Here is a 23,815-nt window from a genome sequence, read left to right as displayed (position 1 = left end):
CCGAGTTTGCATCGTTATCGACAGTGTCACTATCTCCCTGACCTCGAGTCATTTGTTTAGTGGAATCGCCGGAAAACTGACATCCGTTTCCGGCATTTCCACCAAACAGATTACTCGAGGTCAGGGAGACAGCGACACTGTCGATAACGACGCGAACGGAATGCGGATTCTGTTCGCATTTTAGCTTACAACCTACACGGAATCTCTGCACAGGTAATGCGAATTAAACTCGCTGAAGCCGAAGCTTAGTGAGAACCTCATCGTGAAAGAAAAAATACATTTCCTCATTAATGTGTAAAATTAGAGAAAACTATTTTTCTATTCACTGATTGTAAATGGAATGGATACATAACATCTATTTGTTCACGTTTTATGGGTTCCACCGAAACAATGACGACGGACACAAGAGAAACTGGGGCCTGGAGGATAGCAGAGGCACAAAGAGACATTACGACCACACCTAGGCGCTGTGTAGTTATGCCATATTTTGTGGCATTTTGACCATAGATGGGCCTTCCAATCATAAAACGTGAACGACAGCTAATGCGACGCACATGGCCTGAAAATAAAAGTAAATTGTATCAGCCGCTTTCCATTAGTTTACTTCAAATTAGTCCCTGCTTTGAAAGCAAAAAAAAGAAACAAGAATAGAGAGGCGAGGGCGACGCTTTTGGAGCTGTGACGCGACAGCGTCGATGGCAACCGCTTGGAGGCTCCCCTCGCGGACTCTGGTTCTCCTCAATTCACTCTGCTACTTGCTTAATCAATAATATTTTACTTGTGCCTCTATTATCCCACGCATACTTATTAGCATGCAACCGTAAGGTACTATATTGTCTAAGATACCACCCGATATAGGTATAAGTCCCCGTTTTAACCAAACTGTGTGAACGTTCCTGCGTCATCTATGAACAGCGTATCTAACTCTGAATTCAAGATCCCTGGAAAGCTTCACTCCGATCTCACCTTCCCATTTCAACGGCGGAGCCCGAATTGGTACAGCATGCCACCTTGGTCATTCCATGCAGTCTTGTGACGTCAGACAACCGGACGACCAGTTAATTTAGTGTACGGTCATGTAACCTGCCAACTACCGCCTGTCAGAGTCATGCAGGCAACTGTTCGACACAACGCCGACAGCGCCACTGCAAGATTTTCTAGAGAATGGGGCCGAACGGGTTGACAGGAGCTATTGTTGCTTTCAGCAGCTGCAGTTAAGACCTCTAGACACACTGCTTTATATGCAGAGTATATATGCCCCTCTTCTTTCATGGCCCAGGCAGCGCTAACCTGAGCGGCAAGGCGAAGGGCAAGATGGCCTTGCTGACCTTTTCCATCTTCATCAGCACCAGCTTTGTGTCGGCGCTGATTGGCCTCTGCTTCGTGACCACCATCCACCCGGGGAGCCCCGAGCTTAAGTCAGGCATCGAGATTCAGGACGAAGTCAAGGCCAACCCGCAGCTTATGGACACTTTTTTGGACCTCGTCAGGTGACTCCTAAAGCATATCTACAGTTCTTAGTACGCATTCTACACAGAGCGTTCTGATGCGGTGACAAGTGAGGTGACCTTTTCTTTTTTTTTTTAGTTTAGCATTTCCTGTGTGCGCCGGTAGTGAAACTTCTCGCGCAGTGTCGCTTAAATTTTCTGTGAAATAAATAACGAATAGAGGTATTTTGCTCGCTCTCTGAAATTAGTCTTCCAACAAGGCGACTATGCTTCTCGTGTTTAGTTTTTAAGAAAATCTTGCTCCTTAACGCTACTGTCACGCGTACGAAATGACCTTGATCACGTTTAGCCGAGAAAATTTCCGTTGGTTTAGTTTACAGGGTTTAACGACCCAAAGTGATTCAGGTCATGAGAGACGCCATAGAGGAGGGCTCGGAAGTTTCGACCACATGGTGTTCTTCAACGTGCACTGACATCGCAGAGCACACGGGCTCCTTGCGTTTCGCCTTCATCGAAAAGCGACCGCCGTGACCGGAATTCGATCCCGCATCCTTGAGCACAGCAGTCGAGGGCCCTAACCATTGCACCACTACGGAGGGGCCAAGATAATTTTATGTAAACAGTTTCAATTAAATCGAATTATGATGCACTTCCAAGCATGCGCTTTTTTTTAAAGCTGTCCACTAATTGTTTGTGCCAACCAGATACTATAGAAGCATTTCAAGTCATTCTGCAAGCGTATATTATAGAACTCGGACTTCTGAAGCTTTAAATATGGCGCCATGGTCGGCCAGCTATAAGACAGTGCTGCTTCTATAATATTAAAAAGCTGAACACACTGAAGCATTAAGCTATTTTTTTTATGTATGACATCTACAAGCTATCGGCAGATTTTAATTATTATTGTGAATCTAAAACAGTAGGCATGACGGCGAAATCTGGGTGATCAATTTATAAATTCATCACCTTTTGGAGCATTTGTAATGTGAGACCGCTGCAGCAACAGGCGCTCAAACGTGATACCGAAGAATAGTGGGGCACTAAAAAAATCATAAAAAATTCATGCCACTTAAACCCAATGCAGAATAAAAATAATACTATAGGGAACCTTGCAAAAGAGGCGCTTAGGCAACTGGAAAAGCACCATTATAGCCAGCAACTCAACATCAACCCAAGCGGACTCCTTCCAACCACGGCCCCATAAAAACTAAGGAATCCGTGATTAAGTACAAAATATCTAATATACAGAGCGACATCATGCACTGTGGCCCTTGCATTCTTCTTAGAACATTCACCGCATGAGAACAACCTGCCCCAAATGACTAAAGGTGCTATTAATCTCCTTGATGCAGTGACGTAAAGGGTCCATCGCAGCACTGTTTCTTTCCTGCTCCAATTGGCCTACTAAAAACCAGCTGCGTTACTGCATTCCGAGCACTCGTCTTCCCTTTAGGTACTTTCTACATCACTATAAAGCCGTGCGTATGTCCATTATCTCCTAGTTGCACCGTGTTTTCAACACAGTAGAAATAATTGCCCGTGGCAAAATGTTTTCTCACAAAAAGCGGCCGATAAGCGTCAGTATAAGGTTGATTCAGCAATGGCCCCTGAAAGCTACTTCGTGCAACTACAATAGCCTGCTCATAGTAAACATGCCTCGCGCCGGTTCGCCGTTTTGTCAAATGTGGTCCTTATGTCTTCCGAAGGGCTACCTTTTCAAATGAGCAGCAGCGTAACTTCGTTTTTATGTTCCTCTTTTGGGGTTTATTGTCACCTCCCTCCACTTACTGCGAATTATTTTTCCTTTTTTTTTTCTTTGTAGGAATGCATTTCCAGAAAACCTGGTGGAAGCCTGCGTTGAACAGGTGAATAAATGTGCCCTGGCTAGTTACTCTATCAAAGTCACAGGACACTGTAACAAAAGAAAAAAGGTAGCCAATGTTAGTTACTCACACAGCGTTCTTCGAACTGCATTATTTTACCAATATTGACATATTTTCTGGTTATTCAAAAAAAAAATGAAATAACATCGAGCCTCATTGAAGCAGCGGTAATGAAGGTCATTTCATGTTAAGTCTTCTTACTAAAGAGATGCGAATGAGAAGGAAAAATTATGTTGACCTGCTTTTCATTTGTGAGGCATTTTTTCTCAGGGAGAGTACCATACATTTTGATGCGGTCACTCGCGTTTTCGGTTACAATTGCCTTCTTGTTTGAAGTAGCGTAATTTGGTTCCGTCAGAACACAACTGAATGAAAGGTACGCCTTCACAGTAAGAGAGACGAGAAAAACATTACATATTTGAAGTATTTCCAGAGATGCAAGAGAGGGATAGAAAGTGTTAAATTGGAATTTATCATTTCAGTAACAAGTTCACAAACTAGTTTCGTGCGAGGTCGCTGAAGTGCCGACCAAATTGTCAGCAACAGTAAGAACGAAGAAGGTGTGGTTTGGTTCGATAATACTTATTTTCTTTTCTCAGATATTTAACCTGCCTCACATACCCTTGTCGTGAAAAATCAGCTTTTATTCCTCAAAGCCCCCAATAGCCCACCAGTTTAGTTATTGCCATAAAGTCATTACTAAACTATAGTGGTTTCCTGTGGCCTGGTGCTCGTCTATGCATTGAAAGGCATGGGAAAATGTTCTTTGATTTCGCATATTTCACCCCAGACGCATTAGCGGCGGCACGTTTCGACCAAGGGGACCCTGCGCCATTAAAATCATATTATTACCATCAAAAAATATGTTCTGAAATTATGATTACCCGAGAATTAGCCGAACATGTTCTCAAAATGTGCTACGCAACACTAAAGACGGCACGTTTCGAGGGCCAGTAGACTTCAGGCAGGAAAAGCGTTACTTGCGGAAAAACGTCATAACGAAAGTCGCGATCCTGCAAAGTTTTCTGCGATTGGCTAGTATTGCGAGCTGCTTCGGCGAATTGAACAAAATATTCTACAAACCCAGCATCTGAGCGCGCGATGCGCGATCTTTGTCGAGTCTCAGCTGATCACACGATGCCATAGCGCTGCGTGTCACCGCGAATTACCACCACATGCGCTTAGCGCTTACCACTCCAACCTTAGCGTGGTGAAAACCTTGTGTCATCTTGCTTTTCGTTTTTCTCTGAGCAGTCACCTCTTATTCAAGATGATAAATTCATCGTGCTGTGTATTCTAAGGCGAAAGCCTTTTTAGGCTAGTGGTGAAAATCTCGCGTTCGCGAGATGCCTTCGCGATATTCCGCGAGATGCGTCTGCGAGACGTCGCAATAGGTTCTGGCGTCGACATAATTTTCCCGTTCGGTTAGTTAAGCCTAGTTCTTATAAAAAGCCCCGTAGGGCCACGTTGTAAATCAGTTGAGTCTCGCATGTCGAGGAGAGGAAACTTGAGATGCCGATGTCGCCAAAGACGAAATCAAAGAAAAGAAAAAAAAAGAATTAAATTAAAACAAGTACACAAACACGCGAGGAACAAGTATGAAGAGAAGAGATGGAACAGAAGAGATGGAACAGAAGAAGGGAAGGATTTCTCCTGTAAGCTCTTAAGCGAAGCTAAATGCAATCCTGTAATTTTTTACCGAAACAGGGGCAACAAAAGATCTGAAATGCTTATCCCTTGTTGGTCTTGTGACTATGATAACATTTCATGCCGCGAAACTATCAAAACGTGCAGTATAATCTTTCTGTTCTTACAACATAATATTTGTAGCGATATTTGACACATGCCTTTGTAGTGGCCTCAGAAATTTTTGTAGTAAAGTAGACACTTCCTTAGTAGTGTGCAGTTCTCCGTAGTAACAACAGGTGAGCAGAAAAATATTTCCACACTGCAACGGAATATTACAATAACAATAAAAAATATATCGTTGCACCAGACCTACAAAACATTGTCTGTGGTTTATGCCTTATGGGGCGTGGGCGGTTCCGGACAGTTTCGACCATCCGGGGTTACTTAATTAGCACTGACATCACGCGTTACACGTGCACCTTACGTTCTTTTTCCATCAAAATGCAACCACCTCAACCGGGTTCGAAAAAATTTTACTTTTGTACTTTGGGGGCCGCGACCCTGTAGTATTCTTTTTGTACTGGTAAAAGAAGTTTCATTTTGCCGTAGAACGATGGCAAAAGGCGCTTTGGACTACACATAGTCATGTGAGCGACTTGTATTATAAACATTTCCCTCGGATGGAGCTGAACAGTAAGCATGGGGAATGCACATCCTCTGTCACTGGTGGACAACTGGCGACACTGGAATATCAACACCTCCACCCGTCACACTCACGTGTGAATCGGACGCTCAAACCACTTTGTCACCGCTCTTGTTTCCTCTCTGATAACATCAACCTGCGCTCGTTGATTGAGGAAAACACATAAAACTAGAAGGCCTTTCAGGTATGATCTGGATCAAATTCCATTAGAATATGCTGAGGAAGTGAGGAATCGATTTCAAGAATTAGATCTAGAAGACAGAGAGCCCGAAGAGATGTGGACTGATGTTCGTGATATAATACAAGAAGTTGCTACTAAGGTAGTTCCAAAGCAAAAGAAATGCAAGAAAGCAAACTGGTTATCTGAAGAGGCTTTGCAAATAGCTGAGGAAAGGAGGATGGCAAAAGTTATGGGGGAAAGAGAAAGATACAAGGTTCTCAGTGCGGATTTTCAGAAAATAGCTAGGAGAGATAAGAATGCCTTTCTGAACATACAGTGCTAAGCAGTTGAGGACAACAGCCAATTAAGGAACACAAGAGCTCTGTATAAGACAATCAAAGATATCAAAGGAAGCTTCTGTGCTAAGCTGGGCGTGATAAAGGACAAACGAGGCAAGGACCTCACTGAAGCCTCAGAGATAAAGAAAAGGTGGCAGGAATACACAGAAGAACTGTACAAGAAGGACCCGAATGTGCAAACCCAACATAAGACGGTTGTGATCACTGATCTCGAGCCGGGCATCCTGAAGAATGAAGTTGAATGGGCCTTAGCCAGCCTTGCTAAGAACAAAGCTAGCGGAATTGATGGCATTCCAGCTGAGTTGCTTCAAAACCTCAACCATGACGCTGTTAACATTCTGCATACATTATGTCAGAAGATTTGGACAACCCTGCAGTGGCCACAGGATTGGAGGAGGTCAGTTTACATCCCCATTCCAAAGAAAGGCAGTGCCAAAGGTTGTTACAACTACCGCACGATCGCGCTTATTTCGCATGCTAGCAAGGTGATGTTGAAAATCCTCCAAGGTAGGTGCAGCAGTATGTTGATCGGGGGCTTCCGGACGTGCAAGCTGGGTTTCGCAAGGGCAGAGGAACTAGAGACCAAATTGCCAACCTTCGCTGGATCATGGAAAAAGCAAGAGAGTTCCAGAAACCCATCCACTTCTGCTTTATTGATTATGCGAAAGTGTTTCACTGCGTAGATCACAGCAGATTGTGGCAAGCTCTCCAAGAGATGGGAGTTCCAATTCACCTCATCTTTCTCCTCAGGAACCTGTATGAAGGGCAAGAGGCCACAGCCAGAACTGGGCATGGTCTTACTGATTGGTTTCCGATTGAGAAAGGAGTGAGGCAAGGCTGCATACTGTCGCCCTGCCTATTTAACCTATATGCAGAGTGTATCATAAGGAAGGCCGGTTTTGACGAGTCTTCAGCTGGAGCGAAGATTGCTGGAAAACGTATCAACAGCCTTAGATGTGCGGATGATACCACTTTAATGGCAGAAAGTGAAATGGAACTCAAGAGACTTCTGATGCGCGTACAAGAAGAGAGTGAGAAGTTTGGGCTTAAACTGAACATTAAAAAGACAAAGATCATGGCGTCTTGTCCTATCAATGTCCTGGAGCATCAAGGGACAAGAAGTGGAAGCTGTGACAGATTTTCTCCTCTTGGGCTCCAAGATTACCTCGGAAGGAGACTGCAGCCATGAAATTAGGAGACGCCTGCTTCTGGGAAAGAGAGCAATAGTTAGCCTTGACCGCCTAGTAAAGAGCAGAGACATTAGTCTGCCAGCCAAGATCCGTATAACTCGTGCTATGGTTTTTCCAGTTGTGATGTATGGATGCGAGAGTTGGACTGTGAAAAAGGCTGACCGCCGAAGAATTGATGCGTTTGAATTGTGGTGCTGGCGAAGACTCTGGAGAGTTCCTTGGACTGCCAGAAGATCAAATCAGTCGATATTGTCGACCATAAACCCTGACTGCTCATTGGAGGGTCAAATTCTAAAGTTAAAGCTTAGCTACTTTGGTCATCTGATGAGAAGAGAGGAGTCGCTGGAGAAAGATTTGATGTTGGGAAAGGTTGAGGGTCGCCGGAGAAGGCCGGGGTAGGCAACGAATGCGATGGTTAGATGGCATCCTCGAGGCACTGCAGATGAAGGTATGTGATGTTAGGAAGATAGTGAGAGACCGGAAAGCGTGGCGTGACATGGTCCATTGGGTCACGAAGAGTCGGACACGACTGAACGACTGAACTGAACTGTACTAATTACTACCACTCGCCCGAGCACTGCAATACTACTACAAAGGAAATGTGCAGCTTTGAGAGACTTCGCGGTTAAAACAAAAGAGAAATTTTTCTTCAAATACGAAGCTTCCATGAAAGCTGTTTTGCTTTCCCCAAGGATCCAAGACAAGGCCGAAAAGTCAGCTACGAAGATTCTGTAGAAGCTGCATAGCTTTAGAAAAAGTTTCATATAGCTCTCAATATAGGTGTATAGAAGCTTTGTAGGCTTCCTATTACGAATCTACAGCACCTAGGGTGTTGGTGCTTGCATAGCTGCAGAAAAGCTACATAACTGGGCGTAAGTCTTTGTATAGCTGTATAGAACCTGCATAGCTCTCACTTCACACATTCAATACACCTTAGATATTCCCCTAAACGTAGAACATAAAAAAAGCGCGTTGTGTGCCAACAGATAATTGCTTAACGTCTAACTTGCATACGCTCACAATCCGAAACTCTTCATCCAATTATATATAGGGAAATATTGCGTATTTTGTTCGTAAGAAAGTTAAGACGGCCTCTCCTAGAAAGGATCCAAGAATTAAAAGCGATTGTAATCAGTTGGCAAGCATTTTTTTATCTCCGTCGGTTGAAATGTATGCACCACCCTTTAAGGAACCCTGTTAAGCGTATTGTTTTTTGATGCAAAAAAAAGTGTCAGTGTTTAGCAGATCTCCTCTTCTATTTCAATCAATTATTTATGTAATTATTTAATGCGAGGCTTGATCCGCACAAATGTAGCTTGTACAATGCTTTCTAAGTATCGACATTTACCATTCTTTATACAGGGCTATACATCGTACGAGAAGAAAAACATATCCATCAATGGCGAGCCTCCCAAGGAAATCCTCAAGAGAAACTGGTCACGAAGAACGGGAATGAACTCATTAGGTAAGGGAGCCCTTTAAGCTGAATTATAAGCCCGTTATAACGCTCTCATTTTCTCAAATTCCAGAAAAAAAAAACAGAATGACGTGTTAATATATTATGCGATTTGACGAAATATGTTTAAGCGAGAAACAGTCTTTCAGAAATTGAAGTATATCGCTACTGTTCACCCATCAACATTACGAAATTTCCCTATTACATTTTCATATCTTCAATAATTAAATCCATCTTGTGGCCTGTCAGCTATCAGTGCACATAGTGGCTCACAAAAATTATTTTTTTACAGCGAGTTGCGTCTATGAATGTCTCGTGAGTCTGTCATTCACTCCAAAGCATCTTGATGTACTAGTGAAACATGTATCAGGAATATATCTAAGAGAAAAATTTCCTTACGTTATGTAAGTTTTGTAAATCAGTCACAAAATGTTTTTGTGATCTAAACATTTATCCGGCATTCGAAAACGTCCATGTCAGTGATAGCGTATGTACTTCTCTAAATAAGGGATGATTAGCTGGTTGTGAATAGGGAGCATTCGTAAACACAAGTGAACTTCGTCGTTAATAGCATGCAGCAGAGCGTGTACTCTCGCTTTTCTTGCAATCACAGCTAAGCCAACATGCAATTTTGTTTTCCTTTTTCAGGATTAATCGTATTCTGCATCGTATTCGGTGGCGCACTGGGCACACTGGGCAAGCCAGTCGAAGTCTTGAAGCAGTTTTTCTCCGCGCTGGATGTCGCCATTATGAAAATTGTCTTCCTAGTCATGTGGTACGTTGTACGCTTTGCTTGTCTCAACCGCGTAGGAGTAAGTGAGGACATTTTCGGGTCGTTTTGTTTTGATACTATTCCTACCAGCAAAGTCGCTTTACTACAAATACCATAAATAAAGCGATGAAATATCTGAATTACGCATATAAAGAGAATGAGGGGGAAAAGAAATGGGCTCCAACAGTAAGTCATGCTTCCGAACCGCGCAAAGGCCGAACGAGTTGCTCAATATGCGTCCGCTTGTCGTTAGTAACTGTACAAAATTTGTAAGATTAAAAATAGTGCAGTTTCTGCGTTCATACGGCTTCTGCGGCTCTAGAATCCCCGACCGCATGCTCGGAATGCTGCCGCAACTAAATACTGAGCACGCATAGAAAACATTGAAAGAGTTAGTTCCGTCTCACTTCTGTCATGTGTCAATAATGATACCATGGCTTAATGCGGCGGTTATAGAAGTTGTACAGTCCTGATATTTCACGAGGCAACCTTACGGATGGAAATATACAGTGACACATAACCTATCAGGCATGATAAAAACAAGACCGCACTTTTTTGCTCTTTTTCCTTCACAATCGCCGTAAAGGAAAATCAATGAAACAGATTCGGAGTATTCTGAGATCCGTTCTTGGAGTCTTGATTTCTTCTGAGACGAAGTTCTTTAATGTGACTAAATCGTTTTCAAATTTCTTTACGCCGGACTCAGATGAACAAGCTTGCTCATGAATAGTTTTCATCAGCCTCCATCTTGCCGCATCGGGCCTTGGTATATCCTGAATTCCGCTTCTTTGAACTGTTGGTTGGTGGCATTCTTGATCTCGATGACTGAGCTTCCCTGCTCAAGACAGTAAGCCTGCAGAGGGGCGATCCAATTAGGAAAGTTCATTATTGCATGCAAATGCCAACGGGAATCTATCCTGGAAAGGTCAACTTCTTTTCTTATTCCTGAAAAAAAAATTGAAAAGGCCCAACTCGGTTACGCCAATGGCAGTGGGCTGAGGAATACTGATCAATATGGTCCAGGGTTTAGGTCAATGTCAGTGGTTGAATCAAAGGTGAAGGGAAAGCCGAAGCTCAAGTCAAGGTTAGGTCATGGTCAGTCATAGGATAAGCTATACCGGCCTTGATTTGAATTACCCGTAAGAGACCGAGTAGTAATGTCACGAAACAGCTTAGTCAATCCTATCGACGGCAACCGATATTCGACGGTGTTCCATTTTCACCTGACCCTTTCATATCGAAGGACCTGCCCAAGCTGTCAGCAGCGTCCTGCCATCTCATTTTGTCTTGATTATGCCATATGTTCTCGTGACGTCACACAACCCACCGACTAATCAACGCCCTGCGATGTAACCTGAACACTGCTGCCTGCCAGATGCATGCTCGTGATCTTTTTTTTTAATGCTTTAAGCTTCACACAAGGGGTACTAAGGTTGCGGTTGTTGCTATGGCCATGACTAACGACTTCATTTGTATTAAGGACATCACAAAACAGCTTATCCAATCCCAGCGACGTTACGCACGATTCTGATGCTCGGCTTGGCTAATCATCTGAGTGTGCGTACCTCTCAGCACACTAAAGACCACCACGCTCCTTTTCTCCCAGGATGACGCCTGTGGGAGTGATGAGCCTGCTCTGCGAACGCATCCTCTTGGTGGGAAGCATCGTGACGCTATTCCAGCAGATGGCGCTCCTCGTCGCCACCGTGCTTTCCGGTCTGGCTGTCGAGCTGTTTGTTGCAGAGTGCCTGCTGTACTTTGTGGTAACACGGAAGAACCCGTTCCGTTTTCTCGGAGAATTGGCATACGTGGGACTCTGCGCTTTCGTCACGGCTGCCAGGTAGGTATGCAGGCAGCGCTTGATGCACTTAAGCCAACCCTCTTAGGGAACCGGGTAGAGTCAGGGGCTGTGCTGTTTTCTTCTAGCTGTGTGTAAAACTTGCCATAATGGTGCAAGTAAGTGAACTCTTACAGCGGGATGATAATTATTCTAGATATGGTTCAATATTTTAGGCTCTACTGCGTTCTACATGCGAAAGGCGATACGCAAAATAATTAACTATGGGAATGGTGCAATGTAAGAGAGTGCCCAAATACATTCCCAGTTCTCTGCTCTGTGCCCGTATTCAACAGCACAATGCCCGTCTAAATGTTGGACAACAAACAAGCGTGTCATTTTGCATTTATATAAGTTGCGCACGATGAAGCAATGTTGTTCACCTTCCAGTGTTACGACACGGCTAGCTAAACACAAGCTCCTTCTTCATAATCTTGTGCATGATAACGTACCACAAGGATAGAAATCTTGTTTAAGAAAAGTTGAGCTTGGCAGAGCCAGCGGACCTTTCGCTGTTGTTCCGCACATAAAAACGAAGACAGGTTACAACAAAGAACAGGGCAGCTAGAGACGTGATGACAAAGTAATTTGTAGTTTTTTTTTCATGTTCATGCTTGATACCTTACACTGGTTTCAAGGTCTTCATAAAGGACGCTTCTTTTCTTAGTCCTCAAAGGTTGTTGAAAAACTATGCAATTGGAAATACTCATGATCAACAATTTAAAACAAACAACTTTACTGCACGCCATATGGTCCCAACCTCGTACGAGGTTTGTAGACTTTTGAAGCGAAAAGCTTCACTAGGCTAGTCAACACTGGATCTGGCGTGTGTGTGATCCCTTTTAGCCACAGCTGCGCATGCGCGAACTCGCCGAGTGACGTCACTAGGAGAGGCGCAGGTGTTTGAAGCGAAAAGCTTCACTACGAGGGTCAGAGCCGAGCTTCGCGTATGCCGTGTGCCGTGACGTCACAGGCAAGGCCAAATGCGCAGCCCCCTCACCAAGCTCTGCCGGCGTTGCCTAGCAACGCTTAAAAGGTGTGCGACTCCTCCTCATTAAAAGAGATTAGTATCCATCCGGGAATCGAACCTCGATCCCTTGGATCCCCAGCCGAGCGCTTTACCGCTGTGCCACGCCACGCCGCGGGTTTTTCTTTTCTTTTGTTTTCAGCGTGCTATTTATTGCATGCCTTTAAATTCAAAGGAAGAGCTATATACATTATTTACAAAGTAATCAGTCTGTAGGCGAAAAGTTCAACTGAAACACACAACACAACACCACACAACTAGAATACTACTTATCACAACTTCACTAAAACGGTGGCAAGGAAAGACAACACATCAACAATGGCAGCCAGTCTGGTTGATAGTCACTATCTTCGTAAGTGTCTCTAAGCTAGTGCACCATCTGGCCGAAATGAGTAGCGGGGGAAACGAGAGACTCAGCATTCCGATACAACATACGCGTTTTCCACAAGCTGTGCAGTCCAAGGAGGAAAATCATGTCAAAGGGTTCATGGTCATGTTCTGTGGCCATTAAGTAGCACACACTGTGGGAATTCAATATAAAGTCTTTCTTCGGTGTTCTTTGCAGAACGTCCCAAAATAATTTTGCATCTTTGCAGGCAATAAAATAGTGTTCGATGATTTCAGGTTATCACATAGCCGACAATTACCAGAAGAAACCAAAATATTTTTTTTTTTGTGAAACCACATTTTAAAAGGCAAAACTTCGACATGAAGTTTAAAATAAAAACGTTTTAGCAGAAGGCAAGATGGACATTTTGCGCACCCTTTTTAACACATTATGCCCCATGCAATTAGAACAGAGTGAACGATATAAGGGAGGCGGGAACAACATAGATATCAATTTTTTTGTATAATTTTTGTTTTTGAAACTAAGTGTTTTGACCACTGAGTTTGAAAGAAGGTTCACAAGGTTAGTTTGCAGGGATGCTCTGGTAATTGGATGAGAACTATTACGGCAAAAGAAGAAACGAGCAACTAACTGTCTGACATAGAGATGAGTCAAACCTACTACTTGTAAAACGTAAGAAATTTTTGTAGCCGGAAACATGTTACATGCCTGTGCTAACCCAAAAATTGACAGGTGGTGCGGAACAAAACTCCGAGCATATAGTTTTGGAGTATCGGGATCCGCTCTTTCCAGTAGCGCCCGCTGGACTTGAATGCATGAAGGAGAACTCAAAGGTATTTAGGGAAAACACGAGGCCATTCAATTCCAGCATAATGAGTCGGCATTGCTCCCCATGAACCGAACCACAAACCCGAACTTTTAGGCCTATTCATTTGAGCGCCAGATACAATGCCAAATTGCTCAATAGGGGTAAAATTTTGTCAATGCTGGGTTTGTCAGTGCATAAAAACGCCAAATCATCGGCGTACGCAAGTACTTTGACTTCAGTACCAAAGGCAACATAACCACGGATACTGTTGTTTCGCACTACACTCAAACAAAGTGGCTATTTAGGTAGAGGGCAGAGTAACGGTGACCAGCCTTGCTTCACGGATGATCGATATAATAGTTGGTTCACAGGAAGGGAAAGGCTCAGTATCTGTCACACTTGTTTCTGTGGACAACTGAACCGCGCCGTAAGGGTAGGAAAGAAGGCGGAAGTGAAAGTGAAAAGAGAGAAAGAGGAGCCGTAGTGAAGGGCTACGGAGTATTTTCGACCACCTAGGGATCTTTAACGTGCGCTTACATCGCACAGCACACGGACGCCTCTTCGTTTCGCCTCCATCGAAACGGATGATCGAATTGGCACAGGCTCTGAGAGCTGACCATTAAAAATCAAGCGAGTGGAACAGTTGTCGTAACAAAGTTGTACCCCTTTAAGTACAGTTGATCCAACATTTACACGCTCGGGAAGAGAAAACAGAAACGAATGCCGGACACGATCAAATGCCTTCGGAAGGTCAATCTGGAGTACAGCAAGCTGCTCGTAAGAGCCGGAGCAAAATTCGAGAATTGTACGTACAATATGTATGCTATTTTGTATGGAGCGTCCCCTCAAGCCACACGTCTTATCAGAGCCAATGAGAACCGTCATCGCATATTGTAAACGATTTGAGAGTACTTTCGCAAAAATTTTGTAGTCCACATTTGCCAACGTGATTGGCCTGTAGCCATCCACTGAGAGCAATTTCTCTTTATCCGTACTCTTTGGAATTAAGACTGTGTGATTCCTAGTAAAGGACTGAGGAAGGGCCCCCACATCAAAACTTAAAGCGATAATCTGCAGCAAGACAGGGCTCAGCAAAGTTTTAAAAGTTTTGTAAAACTCGGACGATATGCCATCAGGGCCAGGTGGTTTAGAGAGGGGTAATTGGTCAATTGCCTGTTCTATTTCTTCTAACGCGAAAGGGCCATTGATAAGAGCACAGTAATCATCTGATAAAGGCGTAATAGAGCTGTGAAGTTAGCGAGTAGGTCCGAATTAGAAGTAGCAAAATCGTCACTGAACAGTGTCGTGTAATAGCTCACAAACACAGAGATGATCTCATACGTTTTCGTTACTAGGGTGCCATTGGACATCATTCCCGGTATCAACTTGGCAGTAGCATGACGGTGCTCGTCAAGTAGAGCTCGTCGCGTAGGAGTTTCACAGTGCAAAGCACGATTTGTACGAGATTGAACTCGGGCACTCCTATATCATTCAGCGTCCTGTTTTTGTAGGTCACACTTTACCCTAGCAATTTTGTGCAAATATACTCCAGGTGCCTCACATTCTAATTCATAGAGGTTATACAAACTCTTATGCAATGTCCTCTCTTGAAGTTTCCTATAAAATGGCCTTACAAACCCAATTTCAATAGCTATCACTCGAACCTCCTGTTTAAACAGCTCCCAAGCAACAAATATTGCCATGGCACCTGTCAAACACACTTCCAGTTGTGAGCTTATCCGAAAGGCAAACTCTTGGTTATTTACAAGCGAAGAATTTAGCTTTTAAAGCTCCCATTACGGCCTAAATTTTGAACAGTAAGTTCTCCCGAGCCGAGCAACCACCATACAATGATCTGAAAAAGAAACAGGTAGAATTTCACACAACACATCACGGGAAACCAGCGAGGAAGAAAAATAAATTCTGTCTAGGCGCGCATGGGACCTCCCCTGGATATGCGTGAATAGTGTAGTTGCATGACAGGAGGCCCCTGTATAAGAGAGTCCTGAGTCATCTATAGCACGCGACAACACTTCACCCCTTGTGTCTCTGTGTACACTAGGCCCAGCACGATCATTCAGGTAACATACACAATTACCGTCTCCCATTACCACAACATTTTTATCCCAATCTAGGAGGTTAGCCATGCCTTCAAACGTATCAACGCGCTCAGTTGCGCTATTAGACAGATAAATATTGATATGTCTCCATGGCTTCATGTGGAGCAAAAAATCGCAGCTTATTAGACGCCCTTCAGAGTCGGTATAGTAAGATAACGCAGGGTAAGGGGGAGCCTTTCGCAAAAACAAGAAGCAACCCGCCGAAAAACCAACAGCTTGCATCACAATAACAGTGTAATCAGACAAAAAGGGCCAGTGCCCTCGCTGTATCCTGCTCACTCTCAATCTTCGTTTCCTGGACGACGACAAAATCTAGCCGCCTGCTGCTGAAAAGTCGGCTAAGTTGCACCTGCTTCTGATGATACCTAAGGCCTCGCAGATTCAGCGTTGCAAACACTAGCTCCTCAGGGGTCGCCATGGTGACCACACAAGTGCCAACTAGGCTTGCATTTGTCTCTCTGAAGACGGCGACGTCGCCTCCGGACCTCCACCACGACTGCGGGAACGCGAACGTTGGCACTTCCCCTTGTGTTGCGACGTGCGCCGGCGGCGGCGATGCTTCATGCTTAGCGGATCACCATCTTCACTTCAGTCAGATGCGCAATGTGCCCGGCGCTTATGAAGATGTTCTTCAACAAGAGGGACGGCCTCAGTTGCGGGTAGAGTGGCCTTACCTGCAAGCTCTTCCTCAGCATTGACCTCAGTGGCTGGAGTAACAGGGGCGGTATCTGTGGCAGAACAGGTGGCAGGCTCCCTATCATGTGCCGGATTCGGCGTCTCATATCGAGGCAGCGTCTCACGTTCTTCTACTTTCTCCTCGCTCGCCTTGGAGCCACCCTGAAGAACAACCGATGTATCAGCTGTATCAGCTGTATCAGCTGTATCAGATGTATCAGAAAGGACACCAGCCATGCCGAGCACTTCTGTGGCGTCCACTATATGCTCTTCTAGAGCGTCGTCGGGTGGACGCACACGAGGCTTGTCCGCATAGGTAGCGACGCACCCTTCTGCGGTGTGATCGAAGCGTCGGCAGTCGTCACAACGCGGCGTCGTCACACCGCGGCGTACGGGGCACGCGTGCCGGGGGCGGGGAAGAGGATGCCCATTTCCGATGGAAATAAAAGTTGTGCAACCAACTAACCAACCAACCAACGGCAGGGCCCACGAATGTGGCCAACACGGTTGCATCGGAGGCATAGTGGTGGTCTGCCTGGTAATAAAACAAGACTCTGTATACCACAAATAGTCAGAACATGTGGGACGTCACCAATGCCGACTCCTTCAGACAGAGACACAACAACATCCCGGTTCAGCGTTCTCAAATCTTCAATTTCCGTCACTTTCCAGATTTTTGTCAAAATCGAAGTCATCTTCCCGTAGGCCTGTAGTGCTTCGCGTATGAAGGTGTCTTCCAAGCGTTCGGGAAGCCACAGAAGCTTCAATTTCACCACTCTTGGTTCATGGGTTCACGACGACACAACGATGGTCCTTAACAACGAGATCACCACACGCCACCAATTTCTCTTTCGATTGTGCCAAATTGCAGGTGACCATCCATACATGAGACATTTGAAATTGGCTAATTCAACTAATTTCCTTGAAGTCCACAAACATTTCGAAGGGAGTCTCTGAAGTCTTGTGCCCGGTACGGGCGTCCGGCAAGGCTCGCATGCAAGAAAACGTAGTCAGCGACCAGCTTACCAGTTGGGAGACGGGGCAAAACAATCCGGTATTCATTACTGCCGGTATTCATTACTGCCGGTATTCATTACGGCATCCTGAGCAGTACCTCGGCCAGAGGCCGATGGAAGCCTTTGTACGGAGCACATCGAGAAACGCTTCCGCCTGGAGCAGCGTCTTTCTCAAGTGCAGTCCGTCTCAAGTGCCACGCCGCGGGTCGTGAAGCGCAGCTCATAATTCCGCGTGTGTACCGTGAGGATGATAACGGGATTCCGCGCCTGACAGATACTGCGATTGGCGCGCAATTCAAAAGTATCAAAGACCAAAATAGCTAGGCCACTCAATTAGAGTGATGTCAAGGATGTGACGTCACCCATCTGCCGTCAGCTATGAGGACCAAGCGGGAACGAGTGCGCTCCAACGCCGCCGAGCGGCGCTTCTTGCGACAGATGCTGCACCTTTCCTTTCCTGTAAACGAATTATAGAACGCCGGTGAACTTAGACGCGCTCGACATGGAAGCCAAGAAGAGTTTAGCTGCTGACGAACGGCGCAGAAGACTGGAGAAATTAACTTCATCTGATCCCGAGGTAGTCACTGACTTTCACTACGTCTATCCAGGCATAGCAAAGCTAAGCCATGTTTCATTTTTTTTTTTTTTTTGCTTCCGGAGACTAGCGAAAGTAAAGGGTCTCTTTTAAGGGTCTAGCACTAAGCTTCGCCTTCTCAACGGGTGCAGAAAGCATTGGCCAGCTTTTCCAGACACCTGGCTGTGCCGATCTCTATTATGTAATGGTTTATTCTTCAGAACAGCTCCGATCGAATGCCCCCCGATGTCTTATCTCATCAAAATATAAAGCTAAAAATGGTACGAGACCAGAGTAGAAGAAGGGGAGGGGGCGCACATCCCACTTTTATTGGTGGTTTACATTGCATTCTATTGCAGTTAACAAGCTTAAAATTCTGGGATTGATTTTTAATCACTCTTCCAAGTTTGGCGCAGGACAGTGTTTGCATTCGTCGTTGTATAAAGTAGTGCTGTGCGCGTGCAGTGCTCCCGTGATGCCGCTAACGTTCAAGTGCCTCGAGGAGAACTGCTTCCTGGAGAAGCGTGTCACGCGGTTCGTGATTCCCATCGGTGTTACAGTCAACATGAACGGCACGGCGCTGTTCACCACGGTGTGCAGCATCTTCATCGCGCAGCTCAACGACATCCCCCTGGCATCGGGAGACTACTTCGCCGTCATGTGAGTGCACGCTCGCAGAGTACCAGCCTAGCTGTGGCGAAATTTAACGCCTATATTTTTTTCAGAAGTGAAACGAACAGATCAATTCGCTTTTCTTTTCGGGCAATGAATTTTCTACTTTTCAGGAATCGAGCATGAAGGCCTCGGCATCCTGTTTCTCTATAGCACGTTGTTATAAGTTATAACATATATGTTGCATAAGTGTATAACTTAAGTATACTAATAAAGCGGTAAGATTAATAAATTGGTGGGCCCCTCGGCAATGGTGAGGTTCTTTTAAAATGTAAAACGCTGAATTTTATCTCTTCCTGATATGTACAGAGAAAGAAAGAGTTTCACCACTGACCCTTTCCCCTCTACGCTAGGAAATAGCTTCTAATTTTTAAGGTGAAAGGCTTTCGTGGCTTATCGGCTGCGGAACTGTCCGCACTAACTGACACTTAAGAAAAAAATCTGTCTTCATCAGAAGTCAAACCAGTATCGCTCCTACCCCAGCCGAACGCGTTAACCACTACGCCATGCCGAGCTTTTTTTTATTGCATGGAAATATATCGACCCTGTCAGGCTTCAAGTCCGATTTAACCAGGTCGCATCCCTCGACCCGTCGAACAATGTCGCTGTGAGAAACAGATCGTAATTATCCTTGTCTAGCGTGAACATGATAGTAGCGATCACAATGAAGATGCAGTTAATATTAATGATGATAGTAGAGATAATGACGCAGCCGTCAGTAATAACGATAATTTTGTTGCGATGACAATGACGGTACATTTAGTTGATAATGCTGATAGCAGCCATAGAATGAGGATGCGAGGATGACAGTGACGATGCAGATAGTGAAATCTTTTTTCCTTCTTGATTTTCACGCAGAATCACGGCGACGGCCGTGAGTGTGGCGGCCTCTTCCGTGCCCAGCTCGGCGCTGTTCCTGATGGTGATGACCCTGTCGGTGATAGGGGCGCCGGTCAGCGACATCAGTCTGCTCTTCACTGTCGAGTGGCTGCTGTGAGTACACATCGCCTATCTGTCACAGTGGGTTGCAAGACACGCGCACCTCGCGGGTGTTCCACGTTTGCAGGAAGTTAGCATCAGATAAAGCATGAAAAACATGGAGCCGTAACTGTCAGCGATACTTTGACATCGATAAGTTGAAGAGACCTGTGACGTCGCGTTGAGCAAGAGAAAGAGGGCAGAGCAAAGGTCACGCACCCACCGCCTGTCGCAGTACTAGAAGAGACTGGAATCTGCCTGATAGAGGTTTAATTAGCTGGGGGAGAAAGAGGGTCACGTGCTGGAGCTGCGCTGACGCACGACGCCTCCCCGTGTGATCCAAAGGTTGTGTGCTAAGGTTTGGTAAATGCCTGTAGAGACTGTATTCACCTCAGTGTTTCTTCAATTACCTGACCTTTAACTTTTTAAACCAAAAAAATTCTTATGCACTCGAAATCACGACCAATTTTTATTTTTCAGTGCGAAATACACCAAAAAGAAGTGAGCACGGGAAATTGCATTTGACGTTGAGATTTGCAAAGCAAACTTACCCACGCGCTTGTTCTTCCTTTTAAAGCTAAAGCTTCACTAACCTCGTTGGGTCAAGGTCACCGGCGCGGTAAATTTGACCTCAAATGAGCGCGACGTGCCGGCGCCGCCCATTGCTTCTTCACACGTGCGGCGCGCAGAGCCGGCGGCAATCGCTTCTTCTTCTACACCACACACCTGCTGCTTCTTGTTTTTCACACACCTGGTAAACCTTAATCATGTCGGTACATATTTCGACAAATTTACAACGCTGCCTGACACAATGCCACAGAGCCTTCAAGTCCCTTGACTATACACTTTCCCTCTATCGTCACCGCTGCCTATATGTGGCTCGCCTCCTGTGACTTCCCCCTTCAAAATTCCCTCGACGCGTTCGTGTCATCTTGACCTTGTTGCAATTTCCTTCAGGTCTGCAGGCAGTCATGCAGCAGTTAAACCACAGCAAACCCGATCTGGCCATTCTTAATCGAGCTTCCATTCTTGTAAATTAGGTTCGGGCCTGTATGAGTCTAACCTGGCTTAGCAACACTGCTTAGTGCAACTAAACAGCGCAGCCTTTATGAGAAGATGTTCCAACTAGCCCAATCCCAAGCACCTCTTGGCAACACAGCATAACTAAGCATAGCGAACCCTACTTGCATAACCAAGCTTAGCCGAGTTAAGCCGCAGTTTTTTTGTGTGTATTTTTTTTTCTTACTGATGAAGCGCACACGCCAGACTATCGTCATCTGTTTGAAGACGTTACATTGATATACTGCTGACATTTGAACGGGTCTTCTGTTACCATGCAGCACCCTCGCTTGTCCGTTCATAGCTGGACTTTTGTTGCTTGTCGCAATAACAAGACAACTGTCGCGGTGTAGTAAAACCCCAATTCAAGCTAGCGATTGTTATTTCTTTTCAAATGTGCTGCCAATACAATTACTGCACCAAGGCTTATACGCGCATCGTTTGGTATGGCGTTCCTTTTTTCATTTCCCACTTTTTATCATTTTGTAGTTGTTCCGTAATTAATCTGTGATGCGTGTAGCTAGTGGTTTTGGTATATATTTCCAGTGAACCCTTGTATAGTTTATTGTGACTAAATTCTATTAAATATTGTCTTACTTGTAATGAAGGTATGAGTAATAAAAGACTAAAAAAGCACGTGCCGTGAACAATTTAAAGAGATCATTCAAGGCATGTCACCTAGAATGATCTGCTGCACAAAACGAAAGTTCATGCTGTTGATAGTGAGCCCGTGAGCGCGAGAGTTTTTCGCTGATACACTATCTCTACACCTATGAGATTTACCCGGGTGATAGGCTCAAACCATTCAGCGTTACTATTACCAACATGGCAAGCATGATAATCTTTGTGGTAGATGAATAATGCAAGTTTTTGCGCATCTCGTCATGCTGGAATCGTTTTTTTCTGTACGCAGAGACCGCGCGAGGACGGTGAATAACTGCCTAGGTGACTGCGTCACCAGTGCACTGGTCGACCACATCTGCTTCGGGAAGAAAGGTGCCGAGCTCAGTGAAGTAATAGTCACGGACGACGAAGCCACCGAGAAACTGCAGGACTCGGCCCTCTGAAAAGTGACGGCACGCACCAACTGGCGATCCTGCCTAAACGCTTGGCTGACATCGGAGTCAAGACCTTCAGTATTGCTCACTAGTGACGATCTCCTGCTCTGCAGACCATCAATGGAGTGCGATCGTTCGTGTCGAGCGTTCGGGTAGTTTAATGTCTCGCGAGGACAGTGCAACCCCGTTTACTTTTCATAGCATCCACTCAGCAATTTCCAACAGAGCCAGTATTGTATTTCATGGGGGAAAACACTAACGTAGACGCTGCCTGTGCAGACCTTCCGCAGCGGTAGCAATTGCGTTAACATTTGAATGACTCGAAGTGATCCTCTCACGTCCTCTTATATCGGGGAAAGTGAAAGGCTTGTCGTGTTGTTTTATGAGAGTTAAATGCATTTAGGCCATTTTGTTTATCACTCTTATAATTAGCATACCCGGTATGAAAGCGCAACAGAACGCCGTTTGTGCAGCTCAGTGTCTGTCTAATATTCAGCATTGTTTTAATGCTGCGTACAAAAATAAATTCTTTCGCACTGCTACCTCCGGATACGTCGACGCTTATCTGAACACCCCAGGATCAGATTCACACACCCTAGTTTATTGTTAAGACCACAATGATAGTTCTAATCTGATAAGCTAAAGCCTCGAAACTTATTTTGCTTTAGAGCTGCTTGAGAGGTACCGTACATATCACTGCTGTGCCCCAATTCTTCAGAGTAGGCGAATTAAAGATACCCTCTGCTGCGCATAAGTCTCATCGTTAGGCATTATGAGCTCGCTTTGATGAAGCGAAGAGATTTTAAGGTTGTATCTCGGGCCACAGATATTTGCGAACCTATAAATAACGTTGAGTGCAATGAAATTAAACTATTCAGTGACCTATTCGCACTTTTAAATGCCTCAATCGCAAAATAAGAATATTTAGATGTGAAAGTCCAGGTTACTTCAATACATGTTTAGCAAATGTTTTCAAAAATAAAAGTTTCCTGAATTCCTGAAGCTACTGTTATTCGTCTCTTGCATGCTTTCAGCGCACTCAGAAATTCTGGATAAGCGTTTTTTTTTTGTTTTTGTTTTTTAAGGAGAAACTTTGAAATCAAGACTGCATGGACTGCTCGTCGGTAGGTTACACCATTCACATCAACAGTTTCAGAGCAGTACCCAATGATATTGCAAAGTTGCCTCACAATTATTCTAGACTCCCACCCCATTGCTTTTATATGGTAATAATAATTATTCAGTGCGAGTGAAGGACAAAACATTGAAAGAAAACTCTCGCAATGCATAGGAGTATTAATAGCATACCCATCAATATGTTGGCAACAGTATTCTTCAGTTCTCTTGCAGTTTAAAACTGGCGCCCCAAAAAAACTAGACTTGTTAGATTGCTCATTCCCGCAGATGCGGGCAAGGCAATGTTATTTTTCGTTATTCCCTGTAATTCTCCACGCTGCTTGTTATTTTTCGTTTCTATATAGTTTTGTTTGAAAATAAACATGCGCGTAATGTATACTACATTGTTGCATGTTGTGGCGCTTTCTTAAAAGCAGCCTCTTCTCCCGTTAACTTGCTTCAATATGGCCAGCCTGAAAAATAGAATAAAGCTGCTAAAAAATAAACACGTTATCAGATACCTTGTTTTCAAAGACATTGTTTCGTGGATTTTAGTCCTGATGCAGGCGCAAAGTTGTTTTTGTGTGTGCCCCATAATCCTGTAGCGTTTCCTGTGGAACGTTGAAGGTGCAGTCAACCTCATATTGAATCAGATCACTCGCAACTGCAGCGAGGGTTTAAAAATAGCCAAGTGATGCCTCTCGTATTGAACGATGCAAATAAGATCGCTCTCTTGTCCTATCTCGAGGCATACTACTACGTCGCATATTATTCGGTATGCAAGGCGTTCACTTTGAGCGAACGTGACGGGTGATTGCAGTAGATTCCGGTAAACCTGACCAGCCTGTAGGGAAGCTATAAACTCTGCCATCTCCGGATATGGTGACCAGTCAGGTCACGTATTTCTTCGAGGAGGGCATTTGATG

At 44.7% G+C, this 23,815-nt stretch overlaps 1 protein-coding gene across 1 annotated transcript in view; it reads left to right on the top strand.

Moving 5' to 3' along the window:
* LOC146199422 (excitatory amino acid transporter-like) overlaps positions 1–22,775 on the top strand; it is a 29,189-nt gene extending 6,414 nt beyond the window's left edge. The window contains exons 3-10 of the mRNA XM_084594905.1: positions 1,280–1,490; positions 3,271–3,313; positions 8,735–8,837; positions 9,477–9,603; positions 11,207–11,440; positions 18,472–18,666; positions 19,537–19,671; positions 21,629–22,775. Of these exons, the coding sequence (XP_084451031.1) occupies positions 1,280–1,490; positions 3,271–3,313; positions 8,735–8,837; positions 9,477–9,603; positions 11,207–11,440; positions 18,472–18,666; positions 19,537–19,671; positions 21,629–21,782 (1,202 nt within the window). The 3' untranslated portion in view covers positions 21,783–22,775. The remainder of the gene's footprint in view (positions 1–1,279; positions 1,491–3,270; positions 3,314–8,734; positions 8,838–9,476; positions 9,604–11,206; positions 11,441–18,471; positions 18,667–19,536; positions 19,672–21,628) is intronic.
* Positions 22,776–23,815: the final 1,040 nt, after the last annotated feature.

The sequence above is a fragment of the Amblyomma maculatum genome, chromosome 2 (assembly GCF_055883805.1).
Source record: "Amblyomma maculatum isolate TAMU_Amacu chromosome 2, ASM5588380v1, whole genome shotgun sequence".
NCBI lineage: Eukaryota > Metazoa > Arthropoda > Arachnida > Ixodida > Ixodidae > Amblyomma > Amblyomma maculatum.
This window is presented reverse-complemented; position numbering and strand designations above follow the sequence as displayed.